Below are 22015 nucleotides of genomic sequence, written 5' to 3'. Positions count from 1 at the left end.
GGGAAGAAACTGTGGGAAAACTATAAACATAGGTTTAATGTTACTGGACAGTTTAATTGTTGGAATCTTGCACTCTGTCATGAAGTGCTCCCACTTTCATTAGCACGTGGAAGGAAGAAGTCTATATTTAGTGAGAGAAATCTGTCGCCAATGCTTCAAACAATCAGTATTTATTCGGCATTAGCCTGAAAACCCAAAAGCTGTCTGCCATTGGCGCACAGGCAGTGCATTCGGGCATTCCTTTCCCTGGTATGTCAGAGGCAGAATGTTCTCTGCTTGCTTTGGGAACAGCTGATGCCAGTGTCAGTCTGCCTGAGTGAGCTATAGGTTTACACGGGCTGGGTCTGCCGCATCTGTAACTTCAATCAGAACTCTGCCACTACCCCTGCCACTGCGGCCGTCTATTCCTCCTGCCCGACTGCTGAAGCTCTGTCGTCGGATGTGCAAGCATGCTCACCGACGAACATTTGAACGAAACCAAAATTGACCTTGGCGAGGGGCAAGGGGAACCAGATCCAAATGTTCCAATGGCCAAAGGGCAGACCCCGTCCGTGGAAGACCGGGACCCCAGAGGCGTCAATGCCCACTTAAAGGTGAGTGGCGTTTATCAGGGCAACTGTAATTAAAGTTGCAAACGTGACTCAAGCACGTAAAACAATGCAGCCAGTAACCTTGGGAAGATGTAGACTGTAAGCTTGTATAAGAAAGTCTTGCCTGTAAAGCTTTGTCAACGAAACATACACGGGTACATTTGTGGAAACTCCGCGCCCTGGTGTGGGTTCTCGTTTGAAGGGAGTGCAGCTTGAAGAATCGAGCGCAGAGGTCCACACACCTGATCCATAGTGCTCCCTATTCACTGGTCACCAAGCTTACTGTGTAACGTCTCCCACATTACAACAGTGAAGACACTTCAAAAATACTCTATTGGCTGTAAAACGCTTAGGAACGTCCTGAGGCTGTGAAAGGCGCTATAAAAATGCAAGTCTTTCTTCTTTAATGACGGGAGAACTGAGCTCAGAACCTGATTCTCTGGTTAGCGGCTTGAAGGAAAATGGAGCCTATATGGTGCAAAAGCGCGTTGGGCAAACGTTTTTTTGGTTTGCGGGGGTGGGGGGGGTGAAGGGTGAAGCTGAGCTGCAGTTGCCTTGCATCATCTACAACTTGGTGATGTCATGCAATAATGCGCTCGACACAATTTACGTCGTTGTGTTGTGTGTTTGTAAACAAACAATGAAGACCCGTGTACTATAGCTTCACCTAGTGGACTACTGTGGTAATGCAACTGCTGATGTAAATACAATAAAAGACACATGATGATGGAGCCATGTTGTATGTGTGCGTTTATGATATCGTAAAGAAGATATCACCATCCACTGAACACATTTTTTGTATGTAGATAGATGGGGACACTCTAAAACTGTGCACAGATAAATGGGTGAAGTGTTTGCCAATGAGCTTCCAGTTTTTTTATGTGCGGTGAGACGTAGACTATCTTGAACTAATAATGATCGAGGTGAGAGCGACATTGAAAAGAATGCTTAACTTTTTATATCGTGGGGAAGAGCAATATTTCAGCCCTCCCTCCAAGATGTATTTGTATGATGCGCATGTTTGGGCTGATCCTACCAGTAGAAAATTGGGCAATAATTGGGCAGTGCAATAATCATAGAAACAATAACCACGGCAAAGAAAGGTATTTTTAAAAATGCATGCCTATCTTGAGTCTGGGGTCAAGAGTCCACTCATTTCCTCTGATGGCATTTATGAGAGTGAAAGTAAGCAATCCAGAATCTTTATCCAGCATGCTTCGAGAAAATAGGTCAAGTTGGATTGCAAAGGCTCATGGGGGTGTTGACAACTTAAAAATACCAGTGCAACAGCTGGAAAGCCACAACTAGAACAATTTAAAGGGAAAAAGTGTGTTATCTGCTTCAAGATCTGCTCGGTAAGTTAATCATCTTGTGAAGACCTTGGGATCGCAAGCGTCCCTTGTCCTGGTGGGTGAGATCATCATACCTCCAGCCCCAGTATAGCGAGTGTCCAAGATAAGGTAAGAATTAGGACAAACATCTCTCTAGCATAGAATGGTACTGCAGATGGCCGCAAGGTGGGTGGATAATTGCGCAAGACATGCAGAGAAACTCAATATGAGGAAAGCTGAGCCCCCAGGTAGGCAGAGCTCTTGGGCGATTTGTAATGCTGGGCCATTGATAGGAGGAAGATTGATCACTTTGTATCCTGGCCCACGTATTGAGGTTGTACTGTTTATACCTGTGTGTATTAGATTTATGTTTCAGTGTATTGCTTCTAATTGGTGGTAACATTTATGTTTTAGTAGGTTAAGTCTAGTGAGCAAGTAAGATTAAACCACTCCACATCATCATCATCATAGACAGTCCCTTAAAATCGAGGAAGACTTGCTTCCACTCTAAAAATGAGTTCTTAGGTGACTGAACAGTCCAATACGGGGATTACAGTCTCTGTCACAGGTGGGACAGACAGTGGTTGAAGGAAAGGGGATTTTGGTTTGCCGCACGCTCCTTCCGCTGCTTGCGCTTGATTTCTGCATGCTCTCGGCAACGAGACTCGAGGTGCTCAGTGCCCTCCCAGATGCTCTTCCTCCACTTAGGGCGTTCTTTGGCCAGGGATTCCCAGGTGTCGGTGGGGATGTTGTATTTTATCAAGGAGGCTTTGAGGGTGTCCTTGAAATGTTTCCTCTGCCCACCTTGGGCTCGCTTGCCGTGTAGGACTTCTCCTCTTCCAGTTGCGACTGGGCCTCTCCTCTTCCAACGGCAGCCTGGCCTCTTCTCCTCCAGCACGCGGTGAGCACAATGGCTGTGACCACTCTGAGCACCCTGACCTCTCCTTCTTCCAAACCACTCCACAAGGAGGTGATGGCCCAACACTTTGGGACTCTCTCCCTAAACCCCTCCTGCCTATCTACTTCCATCTCCATCTTGAGAAGCCTCCTCAAAATCTCTCAGTCCAACTCAAGCTCCGATCACCACCCCCACTTCTTGCACTGCTGAATGGCACCTGTTTCTCTCCTGTGAACCTTCAGTAAAGGAGTTTAAGTAAAGTGCAACTACAGTAGTGGGTATGATAGAGTAGTGGTTAGTTACTGGACCAATAATCCCGAGGCCTGGACTAATAATCCAGAGTGTGTTGGTTCAAATCCCACCACCACACTTTGTGAAACTGACTTCAGTTGAAAGAAAATCTGGAATTAAAAAGCTGATATCAGAAAAAGTGACCATGAAAGCTGCTATAAAAATCCAACTAGTTCGCTAATACCTGGTCTGCCTATATGTGACACCAGTCCACACCAATGTGGTTGACTCTTAACTATCCTCTGAAGTGACCTGGCAAACCACTCAGTCAGGGCAACTACATGCTGGCTTATAAAATATAAAACATTTCTAAAGCCCCTTACAGCCCTCTGAGACTTCTGTGTTTACAACTTCCTTCACCCTACCATTAGCAGCTGTGCCATCAGAATTCCCTCCCTAGCCTCTCTTCCTTTAAGATGCTTAAAACCAACCTCTTTGACAAAGCTTTTGGTCACCTAGCCTAATATCGCTTTATGTGGCTCAGTGTCAAATCTTTTGCCTGAATCCACAATTTTAGAAACATAGAAATATAGAAAATAGGTGCAGGAGTAGGCCATTCGGCCCTTCTAGCCTGCACCGCCATTCAATGAGTTCATGGCTGAACATGCAACTTCAGTACCCCATTCCTGCTTTCTCGCCATACCCCTTGATCCCCCTAGTAGTAAGGACTTCATCTAACTCCTTTTTGAATATATTTAATAAATTGGCCTCAACAACTTTTTGTGGCAGAGAATTCCACAGGTTCACCACTCTCTGGGTGAAGAAGTTTCTCCTCATCTCGGTCCTAAATGGCTTACCCCTTATCCTTAGACTGTGACCCCTGGTTCTGGACTTCCCCAACATTGGGAACATTCTTCCTGCATCTAACCTGTCTAAACCCATCAGAATTTTAAACGTTTCTATGAGGTCCCCTCTCATTCTTCTGAACTCCAGTGAATACAAGCCCAGTTGATCCAGTCTTTCTTGTTAGGTCAGTCCCGCCATCCCGGGAATCAGTCTGGAGAACCTTCGCTGCACTCCCTCAATAGCAAGAATGTCCTTCCAAAGGTTAGGAGACCAAAACTGTACACAATACTCCAGGTGTGGCCTCACCAAGGCCCTGTACAACTGTAGCAACACCTCCCTGCCCCTGTACTCAAATCCCCTCGCTATGAAGGCCAACATGCCATTTGCTTTCTTAACCGCCTGCTGTACCTGCATGCCAACCTTTAATGACTGATGTACCATGACACTCAGGTCTCGTTGCACCTCCCCTTTTCCTAATCTGTCACCATTCAGATAATAGTCTGTCTCTCTGTTTTTACCACCAAAGTGGATAACCTCACATTTATCCACATTATATTTCATCTGCCATGCATTTGCCCACTCACCTAACCTATCCAAGTCGCTCTGCAGCCTCATAGCATCCTCCTTGCAGCTCACACTGCCACCCAACTTAGTGTCATCTACAAATTTGGAGATACTACATTTAATCCCCTCATCTAAATCATTAATGTACAGTGTAAACAGCTGGGGCCCCAGCACAGAACCTTGCGGTACCCCACTAGTCACTGCCTGCCATTCTGAAAAGTACCCATTTACTCCTACTCTTTGCTTCCTGTCTGACAACCAGTTCTCAATCCATGTCAGCACACTACCCCCAATCCCATGTTCTTTAACTTTGCACATTAATCTCTTGTGAGGGACCTTGTCGAAAGCCTTCTGAAAGTCCAAATATACCACATCAACTGGTTCTCCCTTGTCCACTCTACTGGAAACATCCTCAAAAAATTCCAGAAGATTTGTCAAGCATGATTTCCCTTTCACAAATCCATGCTGACTTGGACCTATCATGTCACCTCTTTCCAAATGCGCTGCTATGACATCCTTAATAATTGATTCCATCATTTTACCCAATACTGAGGTCAGGCTGACCGGTCTATAATTCCCTGTTTTCTCTCTCCCTCCTTTTTTAAAAAGTGGGGTTACATTGGCTACCCTCCACTCCATAGGAACTGATCCAGAGTCAATGGAATGTTGGAAAATGACTGTCAATGCATCCGCTATTTCCAAGGCCACCTCCTTAAGTACTCTGGGATGCAGTCCATCAGGCCCTGGGGATTTATCGGCCTTCAATCCCATCAATTTCCCCAACACAATTTCCCGACTAATAAAGATTTCCCTCAGTTCCTCCTCCTTTCTAGACCCTCTGACCCCTTTTATATCCGGAAGGTTGTTTGTGTCCTCCTTAGTGAATACCGAACCAAAGTACTTGTTCAATTGGTCTGCCATTTCTTTGTTCCCCGTTATGACTTCCCCTGATTCTGACTGCAGGGGACCTACTTTTGTCTTTACTAACCTTTTTCTCTTTACATATCTATAGAAACATTTGCAATCCATCTGAATGTTTCCTGCAAGCTTCTTCTCGTACTCCATTTTCCCTGCCCTCATCAAACCCTTTGTCCTCCTCTGCTGAGTTTTAAATTTCTCCTAGTCCCCGGGTTCGCTGCTATTTCTGGCCAATTTGTATGCCACTTTCTTGGCTTTAATACTATCCCTGAGTTCCCTTGATAGCCATGGTTGAGCCACCTTCCCTTTTTTATTTTTACACCAGACAGGAATGTACAATTGTTGTAGTTCATCCATGCGGTCTCTAAATGTCTGCCATTGCCCATCCACAGTCAACCCCTTAAGTATCATTCGCCAATCTTTCCTGGCCAATTTACGCCTCATACCTTCAAAGTTACCCTTCTTTAAGTTCTGGACCATGGTCTCTGAATTAACTGTTTCATTCTCCATCCTAATGTAGAATTCCACCATATTATGGTCACTCTTCCCCAAGGGGCCTCGCACAACGATTGCTAATTAATCCTCTCTCATTACACAGTCTAAGATGACCTCCCCCCTAGTTGGTTCCTCGACATATTGGTCTAGAAAACCATCCCGTATGCACTCTAGGAAATCCTCCTTCACCGTATTGCTTCCAGTTTGGCTAGCCCAATCTATGTGCATATTAAAGTCACCCATTATAACTGCTGCACCTTTATTGCATGCACCCCTAATTTCCTGTTTGATGCCCTCCCCAACATCACTACTACTGTTTGGAGATCTGTACACAACTCCCACTAACGTTTTTTGCCCTTTGGTGTTCTGCAGCTCTACCCATATAGATTCCACATCATCCAAGCTAATGTCCTTCCTAACTATTGCATTAATCTCCTCTTTAACCAGCAATGCTACCCCACCTCCTTTTCCTTTTATTCTATCCTTCCTGAATGTTGAATACTTCTGGATGTTGAGTTCCCAGCCCTGATCACTCTGGAGCCACGTCTCTGTAATCCCAATCACATCATATTTGTTAACATCTATTTGCACAGTTAATTCATCCACCTTATTACGGATACTCCTTGCATTAAGACACAAAACCTTCAGGCTTGTTTTTTTAACACCCTTTGTCCTTTTATAATTTTGCTGTACAGTGGCCCTTTTTGTTCTTTGCCTTGTGTTTCTCTGCCCTCCACTTTTCCTCATCTCCTTTCTGTCTTTTGCTTTTGCCTCCTTTTTGTTTCCCTCTGTCTCCCTGCATTGGTTCCCATCCCTGTGCCATATTAGTTTAACTCCTCCCCAACAGTACTAGCAAACATTCCCCCGAGGACATTGGTTCCGGTCCTGCCCAGGTGCAGACCGTCCGGTTTGTACTGGTCCGACCTCCCCCAGAACCGGTTCCAATGCTACAAGAATTTGAATCCCTCCCTGCTGCACCACTGCTCAAGCCACGTATTCATCATTTTGAAGTGCCTGAGGATGTTTTACTACGTTCATGGTGCTATATAAATGCAAATTGCTGTTGTACTATCTGGATGCCCACAAGGATTTGCCCCTCTCCTGCCCAGTCTAATCCCACTTTCCCTCCCCCATGCAAATGCTTGACAGATATTATTTTGATCTGAGAGATAAAAATACCATCAGGGCTGTGACAGGAGTAAACAACCCTAATCATAGCGAGTCCCTCGAGCGAGACTACAAAGTATTTGGACCAGCGTTGCAAGCACCATATTCAGCCAATGCACCGAGAGAACTAAAGAAAGCTGAAGACTTGAGCTAGAAGTTGGAGTTGATGATATTACAGGACGGATAAATAACGGGCTTGCGTGACATTTCTCTGCGTGCTATTTTAATACAGGCTGTAAAGCATTTATTTTAAATGGGATAATGCCTCCACTAAAATAGCAGGCACAGCAATGCAATCCAAGCAGGTTAAGTGTTCAACAGCAAACGGTGATTTCTGCAATGTACATGATAGATTCCGCATTGTGAAAAGAAGCTGGCCATGTACAGGAATCAATGCTGTATCTCTCAAAATATACTTTAGGGTATCGTTGCATCTTCTCGTAATACAGAAACAACTCGCATTGATGTAGCGCCTTTATTGTTGAGAAATGTCCCAAGGCACTTCACAGAGGCTTAAGGTGAAAATGGACATTGAGTCAAAGAAGGAGATATTAGTACATTTGACCAAACGCTTGGTCAAAGAGGTGGAGAGGGAGGTAATGAGGCAGAGGTGTTTAGGGAGGGAATACCAGACCCTAGGGCTTTGGTGGCTGAAGGCATGGCTAGCAATGGTTGGGCAAAGGGAAGGGCACTGTTCCACAGGAAAAAAAAGAAAGACTTGCATTTATATAGCGCCTTTCACAACCACCGGACATCTCAAAGCCCTTTACAGCCAATGAAGTACTTTTGGAGTGTGGTCACTGTTGTAATGTGGAAAAGAGGCTTTTGTCAGTGGAATGGAGAGGTTAGTGAGGGTGTTGGGATGGAAGAGGTTACAGGATTAGGGAGTGGTTCAGTCTTGGAAGGATTTAATCACAAGAGTTAAAATGTTAAATTTGAGGTGTTGGGGGACCGGAAGCCATGGTAGATCAGAGAAGACAGGGGTGATGGGTGAACGGGATTTGGTGTAGGATTGGGTGTGGGCAGCAGAGGTCTGGATCAGCTGCAGTTTAGTGGTGTTGCACGATGGGAGGGAGGCCAGCCAGTCGTGCATGGGAATAGTTGAATCTGGAGGTGATAAAGGCATGGATGAGGGCTCCAAATGAGAAATGGGCTGAGGCGGGGTGGAGGCGGGTGATGTTACGGAGGAAGAAGTAGATGGTCCTGGTGATGGAGAGGATATGGGATCAGAGGCTCAGCTCAGGATACGATGGCATTGATGCGAACAGTCTGGTACAGCCTGAGACAATGGGAGGGGGATGTAACTGGTGCCAGTGCGCTTTGTGGCCGGTTAGCTCAGTTGGTTAGAACGTGGTGCTAATAATGCCAAGATCGTGGTTCAATCCTTGTATGGGCCATTTGAATATTATTCATAGTTTTGTGCCCATTGTCAGGATGGCCGAGTGGTCTAAGGCTCGAGACTCAAGGACTGTAATCCTTACCTTACTAAAGGTTGGTGTATTCTGGTCCCTTTCTAGGCGCATGGTTCGAATTCCACTTCTGACATTAACTAAAATAGTTGTAACTGGTGAGAAGTGTACAGATGAAAAGTGCATTTCTACCTTGCATTAGATAAATTCACAATGACCTCTGCTTTATTTTTGTTTCTTTAAAGGTAAGCTTTGAAGATGTGATTGCGGAGCCTGATTCGGTGCACAGTTTTGACAAGATTTGGATCTGGAGTGACGCATTGTTTGAAGTATCTAAATTATGGTGCTATAGAATCATCTCACTTATATTTGCTGTCCCTGTGTCTTTAATCTCTGGAATCCTTTTTGCTATTTTAAGCTGTCTGCATATCTGGTGAGTTCAACTTGAATAAAATTGCATGCTATCGATGTGTCATTTTAGAGTTTTCTGCTCAATAGGTGTTGACGGTTGTGAATATTGATCACAGATTCAACTCTTAAAAGCCGACAAATCCCCACGACCTTATGGCCTACACCCTTGATTTCTACAAGAGGTGGCTGTAGAGATAGTGGATGCATTGGTTGTGAACTTCCAGAATTCTCTAGATTCAGGAATGAGCCCAGCGGATTGGAAAGTAGCAAATGTAACCCCGCTATTCAAGAAGGGAGGGAGAGAGAAAACAGGGAACTATAGGCCAGTTATCCTGACAGCAGTCGTCGGGAAAATGCTGGAATCCATTATTAACGAAGTGGTGACAGGGCACTTAGAAAATCATAATATGATTAGGCAGAGCCAACATGGTTTTATGAAAGGGAAATTGTGTTTGACAAATTTATTATAGTTTTTTGAGGATAGAAGTCACAAGGTAGATAAAGGGGCACCAGTGGATGTAGTATATTTGGATTTCCAAAAGGCATTTGATAAGGTGCCACGTAAGAGGCTGTTATGCAAGATAAGGGTTAATGGGGTTGGGGGTAATGAATTAGCATGGATAAAGGATTGGTTAACAGACAGAAATCAGAGAATAAGGATAAACAGGTCATATACAGATTAGCAGGCTGTAACTAGTGGGGTCCACTATTTATTGGGGACTTGGCCTGGAGGGCGGTGCACGGAGCAGTCCCGTGCAATAAATTTTTAAGCCGGTTCACGGGCTCCCAGGCCGCCTGCAGTTTCTGCGGTCTGGAAGAGTCCGTGTTCCACGTTTTTACGGAATGTGCGAGGTTGCAGCCCCTGTTCCATTATTTAAAGGGGCTGCTCCTCAATTTTTGGCTGCACTTCAGTCCCACACTCCTGATCTTTGGGCACCCTGTGCGGAGGGGAGCGGGTAGGTCTGAAGGGCTCCTTGTAGGACTGCTCCTGGGCATGGCCAAGGGTGCCATCAGCCGGTCCAGGCAGCGGGCGGTCGAACGGGCTGTTCAGCCCGACTGCCTGCATCTCTTCCGCGCGTACATCCGCACCAGGGTGTCCTTGGAGATGGAGCACGCGGTGTCCACCGGTACGCTCGTGGCCTTCCGCGAGAGGTGGGCGCCGGAGGGACTGGAGTGCATCATTACCCCCGGCAACCAAATTTTAATTTGATTTTATATGTTTTAAAGTTTAATTTGTTTTATTGCCAGTTTTAGTGTCCCCCTCCCCCGTTATAGGGGGCACTTGTATATATATTTGTGGTTTTAGTGCCAAAAAAAAAGCAAAGAAACAGAATAAAAAAAACAAAAACAAAAAGGCACTTGTAAACTGTTTGTAGTGTCCCCCCTTTAATAAGGGGGCACTTGATTTAATGGTTATTTATTGTTTTCTACAAAAAGAGTTGTAACTAGTGGGGTGCCACAAGGATCAGTGATGGGGCCTCAGCTATTTACAATCTAGATTAATGAGTTAGATGAAGGGACCGAGTGCAATGTATCCAAATTTGCTGATGACACGAAGCTAGATGGGAGAGTAAGCTGTGAGGAGGACACAAAGAGCCTGCAAAGGGATATGTACAGGTTAAGTGAGTGTGCAATAAGGTGACAGATGGAGTATAATGTGGGAAAATGTGAGGTTATTCACTTTGGTAGGACGAATAGAAAAACAGAATATTTTTTAAATGGTGAGAAACTATTAAATGTTGGTGTTCAGAGAGATTTAGGTGTCCTTGTACAGGAAACACAGTGGCCGAAATTGCCCCTTTTTTGCACCCCATTAGCGCCTTCAAGAGGCGCCAACTGAGCACAATGGGCTTTTTACGATTTGCCGGTAGCATGCGCCCCACAGTTAGCGCCCCGGGCCGGCTCGCAACAGACTATGACATCATCGCCATGCTTGCTGACCCTTTTGCGCTCTATGCCAACCACTTTGTACCCCGCGGGGGAATTTGTCCCGCAGGCCAATGTGCACGCCAGCTTTGCGGGGCGCTGACATCTGTTCGGGGCGCCCCTTAAAGGGAAGGCCGCGTGCGCCCCGGGCCGCCATTTTCTTTTCTTGGCCGATTCTTCGGTCGGTCCGACAAAACCAACCCTCACCTCGACCGGGCCGCCATCATGCAGCCCAGCACTCCCTTTTGGGCGCCAGGCTGCTGGCCGACCAAGCGCGCCCCTAGTGGCCCAGTGGCGGGCACCAAAGAGCCTGCAGAGTGCGCAGCGACCATCCCCTTTAATTGAAGGGGAGGGGTGTTGTAGCGCTGACCTCCTCAGCGTTGCACAAACGCCCTGGGAACGTCTCTCCACAAGGTGGAGCACCGGAGACAGCGCTCCGTCTCATTTGAGGCACGGTAAAAGTCCCAGGCTCGGAAGGTTATTGTCCCCAAACAGAGCGCGGGGCAATTTCTGCCCCACAGAGTTAGCATGCAAGTGTGGCAAGCATTTAGGAAGGCAAATAGCAGGTAGACCTTTACTGCAAGGGGGTTGGAGTACAAGAGTAAGGATGTCTTGCGACAATTGTACAGGGCTTTGGTGAGACCACACCTGGAGTACTGTGCACAGTTTTGGTCTCCTTATCTAAGGAAGGATATACTTGCCTTAGAGATGGTGCAACAAAGGTTCACTGGATTGATTCCTGGGATGAGAGGGTTGTCCTGTGAGGAGAGATTGAATCGATTGGGTCTATACTCTCTGGGGTTTAGAAGAATGAGAGGTGATCTCATTGAAACATATCAGATTCTGAGGGGGGATTGACAGGGTAGATGCTGAGAGGTTGTTTCCCCTGGCTGGATAGTCTAGAATTAGGGAGCATAGTGTCAGGATAAGGGTTGGCCTTTTTAGACTGAGATGAGGAGGAAGTTCTTCACTCAGAGTCTTTGGAATTCTCTACCCCAGAGGGCTGTGGATCTGAATCGTTGAGTATATTCAAGGCTAAGATAGATAGATTTTTAGACTCTAGGGGAATCAAGGGATATTGGGATCGGGTGGGAATTTGGAGTTGAGGATGAAGATCAGCGTTACAACAACTACTTGCATTTAATTAGCACCTTTAATGCAGTAAAACATCCCAAGGCTTTTCACAGGAGTGTCATCAGACATGCAGATCCTGTTTCAATGGCCATCCACACACGTACATGTACAGCAAAGGCTCAGCTGCATGACAATGCAGCATGGCAATCCTGCCTGTTTCCCCACCTCCCCCTCCCAACCCCCACAACACCAGTACCTTAGCTTTGCCAAGGCCGATTGTAGCATTCAACGACTGCTCCAGCAGTGGTCAACTAGCTCAGCACAGAGCAGTGGTTAAAGCTAGCACAGTCTGGACCATATAGCTTAGTGCTGTTAGCCATTGGTTCATTGGGAGAGCCTTCATGATGCTTGACAGATAGGGAGAGATTATGCAAATGAAGAGTCTCCTGTCCATTCTCAGGAAATTCTCCTAATTAAAAAGTCTTCATGTAGCGTCCCATTGCCTCAGTAAATAAAAGCACCCCTCGGTGGGGTACTGAGACAAGCAAACCAGGAAAGCCCTAAGTCCATCCCTACTGTGTCCTGAGTTAGTTTATCTCGTGGGGCTGGTAATTGTAATTAGGGAGGAGGGAAAAAAATCTATCAGATTTTCCACTCTTGGACCGGGATTTCCAAGGAAATTCCCGGCCCTGATCATTATCCATTTACTTCTGGTGGAAAAGCACACAAATGTGGACATGGTCAGGACGGAAAGAAAGAACTGCATTTATATTGCATCTTTCACGTCTTGAAATGTTTCACATTTAATGAAATACTTTTGAAGTGTAGTCACTGTTGTAATGTAGGGAAATGCGACAGCCCATTTGCACACAGCAAAGTTCCCACAAAAAGCAGTGTGATGATCTGTTTACAGTAATATTGGTTGGTTGGCCAGGACACCAAGGGTTCTTATTCAAAATAGTGTCGTAGGATCTTTTACATCCACCTGCAAGGACAGATAGGGCCTCAGTTTAACATCTTATCTGAAAGATGGCACCTCTGATACAGTAGCCCTCTCTCAGTACTGCACTGAAATGTCAGCCTGGATTATGCACTCAAGTCCCTGGAGCGGGACTTGAACCCACAACCTTCAGAGGTGAGAGTGCTACCCACTAAGCCACAGCAGTGGCGTCCCATTGCCTGCCAGCAAGGATAGTCACTCGGGAGGTACGAGATAGTTGCTGTTGCCTGTGGAACTGCACAAGTAACAATGTTCATAGAAATATAGAAACATAGAAAATAGGTGCAGGAGTAGGCCATTCGGCCCTTCGAGCTTGCACCACCATTCAATAAGATCATGGCTGATCATTCCCTCAGTAGCCCTTTCCTGCTTTCTCTCCAGACTCCTTGATCCTTTTAGCCATAAGGGCCATATCTAACTCCCTCTTGAATATATCCAATGAACTTGCATCAATAACTCTCTGCGGTAGGGAATTCCACAGGTTAACAACTCTCTGAGTGAAGAAGTTTCTCCTCATCTCAGTCCGAAATGGCCTACCCCTTATCCTAAGACTCTGTCTCCTGGTTATGGACTTCCCCAACATCGGGAACATTCTTCCCACATCTAACCTGTCCAGTCCCGTCAGAATCTTATATGTTTCTATGAGATCCCCTCTCATCCTTCTAAACTCCAGTGTATAAAGGCCCAGTTGATCCAGTCTCTCCTCATATATCAGTCCAGCCATCCCGGGAATCAGTCTGGTGAATCTTCGCTGCACTCCCTCAATAGCAAGAATGTCCTTCCTCAGATTAGAAGACCAAAACTGAACACAATATTCCAGGTGAGGCCTCACTAAGGCCCTGTACAACTGCAGTAAGACCTCCCTGCTCCTATACTCAAATCCCCCAAGCTATGAAGGCCAACATACCATTTGCCTTCTTCACTGCCTGCTGTACCTGCATGCCAACTTTCAATGACTGATGAACCATGACACCCAGGTCTCGTTGCACCTCCCCTTTTCCTAATCTGCCTCCATTCAGATAATATTCTGCCTTTGTGTTTTTTCCCCCAAAGTGGATAACCTCACATTTATCCACATTATACTGCATCTGCCATGTATTTGCCCACTCACCTAACCTGCCTAAGTCACCCTGCAGCCTCCTAGTGTCCCCCTCACAGCTCACACCGCCACCCAGTTTAGTGTCATCTGCAAACTTGGAGATATTACACTCAATTCCTTCATCTAAATCATTAATGTATATTGTAAAGAGCTGGGGTCCCAGCACTGAGCCCTGCGGTACTTCACTAGTCACTGCCTCCCATTCTGAAAAGGACCCGTTTATCACGACTCTCTGCTTCCCGTCTGCCAACCAGTTCTCTATCCACGTCAGTACATTACCCCCAATACCATGTGCTTTGATTTTGCACACCAATCTCTTGTGTGGGACCTTGTCAAAAGCCTTTTGAAAGTCCAAATACACCACATCCACTGGTTCTCCCTTGTCCACTCTACTAGTTACATCCTCAAAAAATTTCTCTTTCATAAATCCATGCTGACTTGGACCGATCCTGTCACTGCTTTCCAAATGTGCTGCTATTTCATCTTTAATAATTTATTCCAACATTTTCCCCACTATTGATGTCAGGCTAACTGGTCTATAATTACCCGTTTTCTCTCTCCCTCCTTTTTTAAAAAGTAGTGTTACATTAGCTACCCTCCAGTCCATAGGAACTGATCCAGAGTCGATAGACTATTGGAAAATGATTACCAATGCATCCACTATTTCTATTGCCATTGCCATTTTCCTAAGTACTCTGGGATGTAGACTATCAGGCCCCGGGTATTTATTGGCCTTCAATCCCATCAATTTCCCTCACACAATTTTCACCCTAATAAGGATATCCTTCAGTTTCTCCTTCTCACTAGACCCTCGGTCCCCTAGTACTTCCAGAAGGTTATTTGTGTTCAGACAATGAGGAGAGAAATGGAGTGAGCTCCACCCTCTCATTCGGAATTATCGAGTTCCCCATGTATTGACGTCATCACTGGATAGTAAAGCCCTGCTGGTGATGTCACCAGCTGATTGTAGCTGGAGGATAATTCAGTTTGAAATATTTTGCAGTATAGATGGTATACAAGTTAGTTCTATTGGGGGAGCGTCTGCAGGTTAAAGGCATGTTGATTGGATTGCTTTGATTGATTGGATTTGATTGGATTGCTTTGAAAGTAACATACAGACACCAGACTGTGCCTTTGATTATAGACCTTAGCTCACTGGTGCTGCGAGCTGGCTATAAACGTCTTCTTGTAACTGATGATAAATGATGTACATTTGTAGATTATATAAGTCTGAACAATTTGAAAGTAATTAAGGACACATACCTCTTCTATTGGCCATGCAACAATATATTTTGTTTAGACAACAGGGACTGCAATTGCTTCTGATTTGTGCCCCATTAGCTCTTCTGGGTGGTGTTAATGGGGCACAATGGCCTTTTCGCCCCGGGGGGTGTGCGGTGGTGGCACCTCGGCCGAAATAGCCCCGGAGGTTTTGGAGGTGATGTGCCGGTAGCGCCGCGCCCTGTGATTAGCGTCCCAGGCCGGCGCGCAACAGGCAATGACGTCATCGCGGTATGCGCCAACCCATTTGTGCCCCGCGCCGCACACTTTGCACCCTGCGGGCTTCGAGGCTGGTGCCAGAGGGATGTCAACGCCAGCTTCGTGGGGCGACCCGACAAAGGCGGCTCTCGCCTCGGCTGGGCCGCCATCATGCAGCCCGGCACTCCCATTTGGGTGATGGGCCGCTGGCCCGGTCGACGCGTCTGTGGTGGCCCAGTGGCGGCCACCAGAGGGCCGGCAGAGTGTGCAGCAGCCCTCTGCTTTAACTGTAGCGGGTCAGTGCCACGTGGCCTCTTCAGCGGGGCGTTGGACTCAGTGCTGCGCTGCCGCCCTCAGGAGTGCCCCTCCAACAAGGTGCAGCACCTGAAACAGAGCTACGCCTCATTTCAGGGACGCAAAGTCCAATTCCACCCTGGGGGCAGGACATCCGGGCGGGTGATAAAAATCCTTGCCCCGGAAGTTTACCGTCCCCACTCGGGGTGCAGGGCAATTTCGGCCCCTATGAGACTATTCAGAAACTCACAACATCCAGTTATATTGCATTTCTAGCCTATATTTTTGCAGATTATGATACCTGTTGCATTATGATATTAATCGGCGAACAGTATAAAATTTGGGCCAATGCAAGTCAATTGAATGAAACAAGGACAGTCGGTTCTTTATACATTAGGAGGGGTATTTGGATTTCATTTTCATCATCCATTTTTTATTTAGGTACCTTTTTCATCTCTCTCTGTTGCCATTCATTGCTGTGTTTGGTCTCTGAACCAGCAGTGCTAGAGACACTGGGATACACGTATTGTCAATGATGTTCCTTTACTGCGGTAACAGGAAGTTCGTTTCTATGGTGTGGCATTGATCCTTAATAGATTTTTCTTCCACCTTAAGATTGTTGTAAACAATGAAAGCGCTTCTTCAGCAAAGACAGCTGAGTTTGAATGCTATTGAGGATTCATGCTTGGGGACGTCATGTGCCCACTTCAACCTAACAGCTCAGATCTTCAGAAGTGAAATTATATCTCTGAGTCAAAGATAACTGATTCTGAGGAACAGCACCTCATCTTTCAATTAGGCACTTTACAGCCTTCTGGACTGAACATCGAGTTCAAAAATGTCAGAGCATAAAGGTTGCCAATCTTTGGCCCCCCCCCCCCACCTCCCAAGCCTGTTTATTTCATTTTTTTCCCTTGTCTCTAATGGCAGTTGGTCATTATCCCGCCATTCACACCCTATCTTGACTAATGTTTTTCTAACTCCTGGCATTACCATTTGAATTTGGGCCATCATCCCTTTTCTCTCTCTAATCTCTCCTGTCTTCCAACCTATCACAGACCTTCCCTATTGTTCTTTCTTCCCCTCCCCCTTTCAGTGCTGGTTAAGAATCTGTTCTTTCCGAACACTCTCCAGTTCCGATGAAGGGTCATCGACCCGAAACGTGAACTCTGCTTCCTCTCCACAGATGCTGCCCGACCCGCTGAGATTTCCAGCATTTTCTGTTGTTATTCCAGATTCCAGCATCCGCAATAATTTGCTTTTGTATAACTGATTCTCTTGCAAGTATCTTTATAAAAAGTCACGGGTGTGTTTTCATTGACCACTCCTATGAACTGGAATTAGCCTTGGCATTTCAGCATGCCTCCTTCAGATCTCACATCTCTCTGGGTTTGGAATCCAGTGCTCCAATCGTAATCAAGAGTGACCAATGATCAGCTCAATCCCATTGACTCAATCATTGGTTAAGAGGTTATGAAAAATGCAAACAAAGCACCAGGGTTCATTTCTAGAAGAATAGAGGTTATGTTACACTTGGTTAGACCACGCTCAGCATATTGTGTACAGTTCTGGTCTCCATATTATGAAAAAGATAGCGAAACACTGGAGAAGGTGTACGAAGGAATTACAAGGATGATACCGGAACTGAGGGGTTATAACTATCAGGAAAGATTGAACAGGCTGGGGCTTTTCTCTCGAGAAAAGGGAAGACTGAGGGGTGACCTTATGGAGGTCTTTAAAATGTGAAAGGGGTTTGACAGGGTAGAGAAGTTCTCACTAGTGGGGAGTGCAAAACTAGAGGTCATAAATTTAAGATAATCGCTAATAAAACTAATAAGGAATTCAGGAGAAACTTCTTTAGCCAGAGAATGGTTAGAATGTGGAACTTACTACCACATGGAGTAGTTGAGGCAAATAATAAAGATGCATTTAAAGAAAAGCTAGCTAAGTACGTGAGGGAGAAAGGATTAGAAGTGTAGGCTGATCGGCTGGGAGGAGGCTCGTGTGGAGCTCAATCACTGGAATAGACCCGTTGGGCCGAATGGCCTGTTTCAATGCTGTACATTCTATGTATTTGCTACAGGACTACTCACAAGGGATTAGCGTTTTGAATGCCATATTTGGAACGGGTTTGTGTACATCATATGCTATTATGCCTTCATTCAAAATGACGCTGTCAGTTCTAGATATAATTCTCTGTGATTTCAACCTCCATTTCAACTCGTCATTGCCTCTCCTCTGAGCTCACTGCCATCCTATCCTCCCTTAATCTCTTCCACTATATAAACTCCCCTATCCATATCCACGGCCATCCCCTTGACCGTGCCATTTCATATGGTCTGTTAACTCCTACTGTGTCACTCACTGATGAGGCCATCTCTGATCACTTCCTTGGGTCCCTCTCCTCTCACAACTCCCTTCCAACTCCCAGCCCCACTTCCTTCTGTGTCCGGCCCTGGAAACAACTCTCGCCCAAGTCACTTACAACAGCACTTTCAAATTCCCAACTCTCCAGCCTTTGGTCCTCCATTTGCCACAATATTTCTGCAGCTACTGACATGTTCAATCACACCCTCACCTCCACCTTTGATGCCCTAGGCCACATTAAAACCATTACTCTGTCTCACCCTGGTTGTTCCCCTGGTGCGGTCCCCATCTCCCCGTCCTTAAGTCCCGGAGACCCAGACTTGAACATTTATGGCAGACAACTGGTTTAGCCATTCACCACCAGATCTGGCTGGACCACATAAAGCACTATCGGGTCCTGCTCTCCTCTGCCAAAACTGTTCACTATTCTAGGATCATCCTGGAATACAGCTTCTCTTCTCCACTATAAACCATCTTCTTAAGCCCCTTTCCCCTGTCTCCTCCACCCTCACATCCAATAACAAGTGCGACAAGCTCATGGACTTCTTTGTTACTAAGATTGAGACCATCCGTTCAGCTGCCTCTGCTACTTCCCTCCCTTCCCCATGCCCACCAAGCCAAACTTCCCCTAAGGATCCCCACAGTCCTAGCTTCAAACTCACATCTTTCTCTATTTTCTCTCCTATCTCTCCTTATGCCCTCTCTGGGCTCATCTTATCCAAGAGACCCACCTCCAGCTCCCTCGACCTTATTCCCACCAAACGGTTGACCACCCAACTTCCCTTCCTGGCCCCCATGTTAGCTGATATTGTTAACGGTTCCCTCTCCTCAGGTACTGTCCCCCTCTTCTTTAAATCTGCTGTCAAAACCCCTTCCTCAAAACCTCTCAGTCTTTGCAAACTACAGCCCCATCTCCAACGTCCCTTTCCTCTTCAAAGTCCTTGAATGTGCTGTTGCCTCCCAGATCCGTGCCCATATTTCCTGCAATTCCCTGTTTGAAGCGCTCCAATCAGGTTTCCACCCTTGCCACAGCACTTATTACAGTCGCAAATGGCATCCAATGTGACTGTGACCATGGCAAACTATTCTACTTCAACCTTCTTGACCTGTCTGCAGCCTTTGGCATCCTCCCTCGCCTTCATCGTCCAGCTGGGTGAGATTGCCCTCACAATGTTCCATTCCTATTTATCTAGTTGTACAATCAAATGTAATAGCTTCTCTTCCCACTCCCACACCGTTACCTCTGGAGTCCCCAGGATTTATCCTTGGCCCCCTCCTATTTCTCAACGACATGCTGCCCCTCAGCGACATCATCTGAGAACACATGTACGCTGTGACACACAGCTCTACCTCACCGCCACCTATTGACCCTTCCACTACCTCTAATTTGTCAAGCTGCTTGTCCAACATCCAATACTGAATGACTGCAGTTTCCTCCAAGAACATTTTGGGAAGACTGAAGCCATTGTCTTTGGTCCCTGCCACCAACTCCGATCCCTAGCCACCGACTCCATCCCTGTCCCTGGCCACTGTCTGAGGCTGAACCAGACTGTTTTCAAACTTGCTGTCCTATTTGACCCCAAGGTGAGCTTCTGACCCAATATCTGCTCCATCATCAAAACTTCCTCCGTATCGTCGGCCCTCTCTGCTCCTGCCTCAGCTCATCTGCAGCTTAAACCCTTAGCCATGCTTTCGTTGCCTCTGGACATGCCTATTCCAATGTTCTCGTGGCAGCCTCCCATCTTCAACCCTACATAAACCTGAGCTCTTCCAAAACTCTGCTGCCTGTATCCTAATTCGGCCCAAGTCCTGTTCACCCATCACACCTGTGCTCGCTGACTTAGATTTGCAACCCTGTCTGGCAATGCCTAGATTTTAAAATTCTCATCCTTGTTTTCAAATCCCTCCATGACCCCTCCACAGTACAACCCCTGAGATCTCTGCGCTCCTCCAATTCTGGCCTCTTGCACATCCCCATTTTAAATCGCTCCACCATTGGCGGCCATGCCTTCAGCTGCCTAGGCCCTAAACTCTGGAATTTCCTCCTTCAACCTCTCTATCTCTCTCTCCTCCTTTAAGACGCTCCTTAAAGCTTACCTCTTTGACCAAGCTTTTAGTCATCTGTCCTAATATCTATTTATGTAACTCGGTATCAAATGTTTGGTAACGCTGTTGTGAAGTGCCTTGGGATGTTTGAGGAACTATATAAATGTAAGCTGTTGTTGTTATTGTATAATAACAGAAAGCTGTGCGAAACCATGATATTTCAATTGTTTCCATTTTGTCACCCCCTTATCCAGGTGTGTCATGCCCTGTATCAAGAACTTCTTGATGAACATGCCTTCCATTCAGACGATCTGGGGAAGTATTGTGGACGTGGTAATTTCCCCTTGCTGTGAAAGTATGGGGAGATGTTTCAGCAGTATCAACCTGCATATTGCACGAGATTAAAATTCCTCCCCATCGCGAGCGGCCGAATCTAATTGACTTGACAGACTGGATTCTGCATCAGCATTCTGACCTCGGTGCATCACTGTACAGAACTCATACAAAGCTGTAAATTCAAAGCCGCCGCCTCTTTCAACAGGTGCACAATACACACTCTACGTCGGCCATTTTAAAGTGCTCAGTTTCCACGGCAGCTTTCAAATTCTTTTGTATTAAATAACTTCTGCAAACGTGTTATTGCAGGCAAAGCTGAAAAATCATCAAGTAAGAATGAAGCAATGTATGCAACTGTATAATAAATTGAAAGTATGCTTATAAGTTGTGATTTTTATTTGGGTGGAAACGCTGCAGCAAGCTCTCAACCCCGTTCTGTCAGAGTTCTTTTAACACTCGCTGTTATTTTGGCAACTGTAACTATCTATAACTTTTTTAAGTCACGAAGGCTTCTCAAGGAGTAAACTCAAACCCATTGGTTGCTTTAAATACTGTAACAGTATCCCATCTGCCGGGTGCCTGACTGTTTATGGAAGCAGCGAGCAATTTTTTTTAATGATCTCTTTTAACTCTGTACTACTCTCCTGGTGAAGGCAGCCATGTTGCATTTTTCATCCAACACTGACATGATGGGCCGAATGGCCTCCTTCCATGCTGTAAGATGCTACGACTCTATTGTTCTTAATAAGCGATGGCTGTTGCTCACATAACCCTGAAGCATCCAGTTGTTGATTTACAAGATTAATCGACACAAAGTGAATCTGTGTGCTTTTTTCCTTTACTTCCTCCAATTAAAAGAATAAATATATTTTATTTGATGCGTAAACATATTATATATAGAAAATTCCCGAGACTTCCTGTTTGTCATGCCTATTTCCTGTTGTTTTGAATTAGTAATACCTATGTGGCATAGGGGTATAGCGAAATTTGTAAAAATGATGACTGCTTCTCTCACCTTCAACAGGTGATGCCTGCTATTCAGCCCTCCCACCACTGTTGGCACTGTGGCACAAGCCGTCCCGGTGTTTCTGCCATTTTGGCCTGTAACAATAAGAGCAACTAAAAGACATACCATTTGCTTGGTCGAACTGTAAGCAAGACGGCAGGAGATTTATTACTCTATGTATATAGAGTTGATTCTCCTGACCTTCCCTGCCCTGGTACTGGACAGGGGCAGTGCAGCCAAATTTCACATCACTTGTCTTGACCCAGGTATGCCTATGTTGCCTGTCCTAAGCCATTAACATTGTCCTGGGGCATCTGTGGTACAGGACTGCACCACCCAGCATCCCCACCTCCCCCCCCCGCCCCCCCCCCCCCCCCACCACCACCAGCTACTGGCCCTAACATAGAAAACAGGCCTCAGAGTATTCTGGTTGGAGAGCAGCAGCTAGAATGTTCCAAAAGTGAACATACTGTTGGAAGACTTTTAAGAATTCACCACTTGCTTTTTTGGTCCTCTTCGGCTTGCTGT

The 22015-nt window shown here is 46.0% G+C and overlaps 1 protein-coding gene across 1 annotated transcript; it reads left to right on the top strand.

The window, feature by feature from the left end:
• The first annotated feature begins 295 nt into the window (after positions 1 to 295).
• On the top strand, positions 296 to 20865 carry LOC139276960 (caveolin-2-like). The gene is made up of 3 exons (XM_070894958.1): positions 296 to 593; positions 8695 to 8882; positions 20400 to 20865. Exons 1-3 carry the CDS (start codon positions 450 to 452, stop codon positions 20548 to 20550), a joined length of 483 nt encoding a protein of 160 aa, XP_070751059.1. The 5' UTR covers positions 296 to 449; the 3' UTR covers positions 20551 to 20865.
• Positions 20866 to 22015: the final 1150 nt, after the last annotated feature.

The sequence above is a fragment of the Pristiophorus japonicus genome, chromosome 12 (assembly GCF_044704955.1).
Source record: "Pristiophorus japonicus isolate sPriJap1 chromosome 12, sPriJap1.hap1, whole genome shotgun sequence".
Classification (NCBI taxonomy): domain Eukaryota; kingdom Metazoa; phylum Chordata; class Chondrichthyes; family Pristiophoridae; genus Pristiophorus; species Pristiophorus japonicus.
This window is presented reverse-complemented; position numbering and strand designations above follow the sequence as displayed.

Coding starts and splice junctions, on each gene's coding strand:
- LOC139276960 (XM_070894958.1), top strand. CDS start 450: ATGCTCACCGACGAACATTTGAACGAAACCAAAATTGACCTTGGCGAG. Junction 594..8,694: donor GCGTCAATGCCCACTTAAAG/GTGAGTGGCGTT, acceptor GTTTCTTTAAAG/GTAAGCTTTGAAGATGTGAT. Junction 8,883..20,399: donor TTAAGCTGTCTGCATATCTG/GTGAGTTCAACT, acceptor CCCCTTATCCAG/GTGTGTCATGCCCTGTATCA.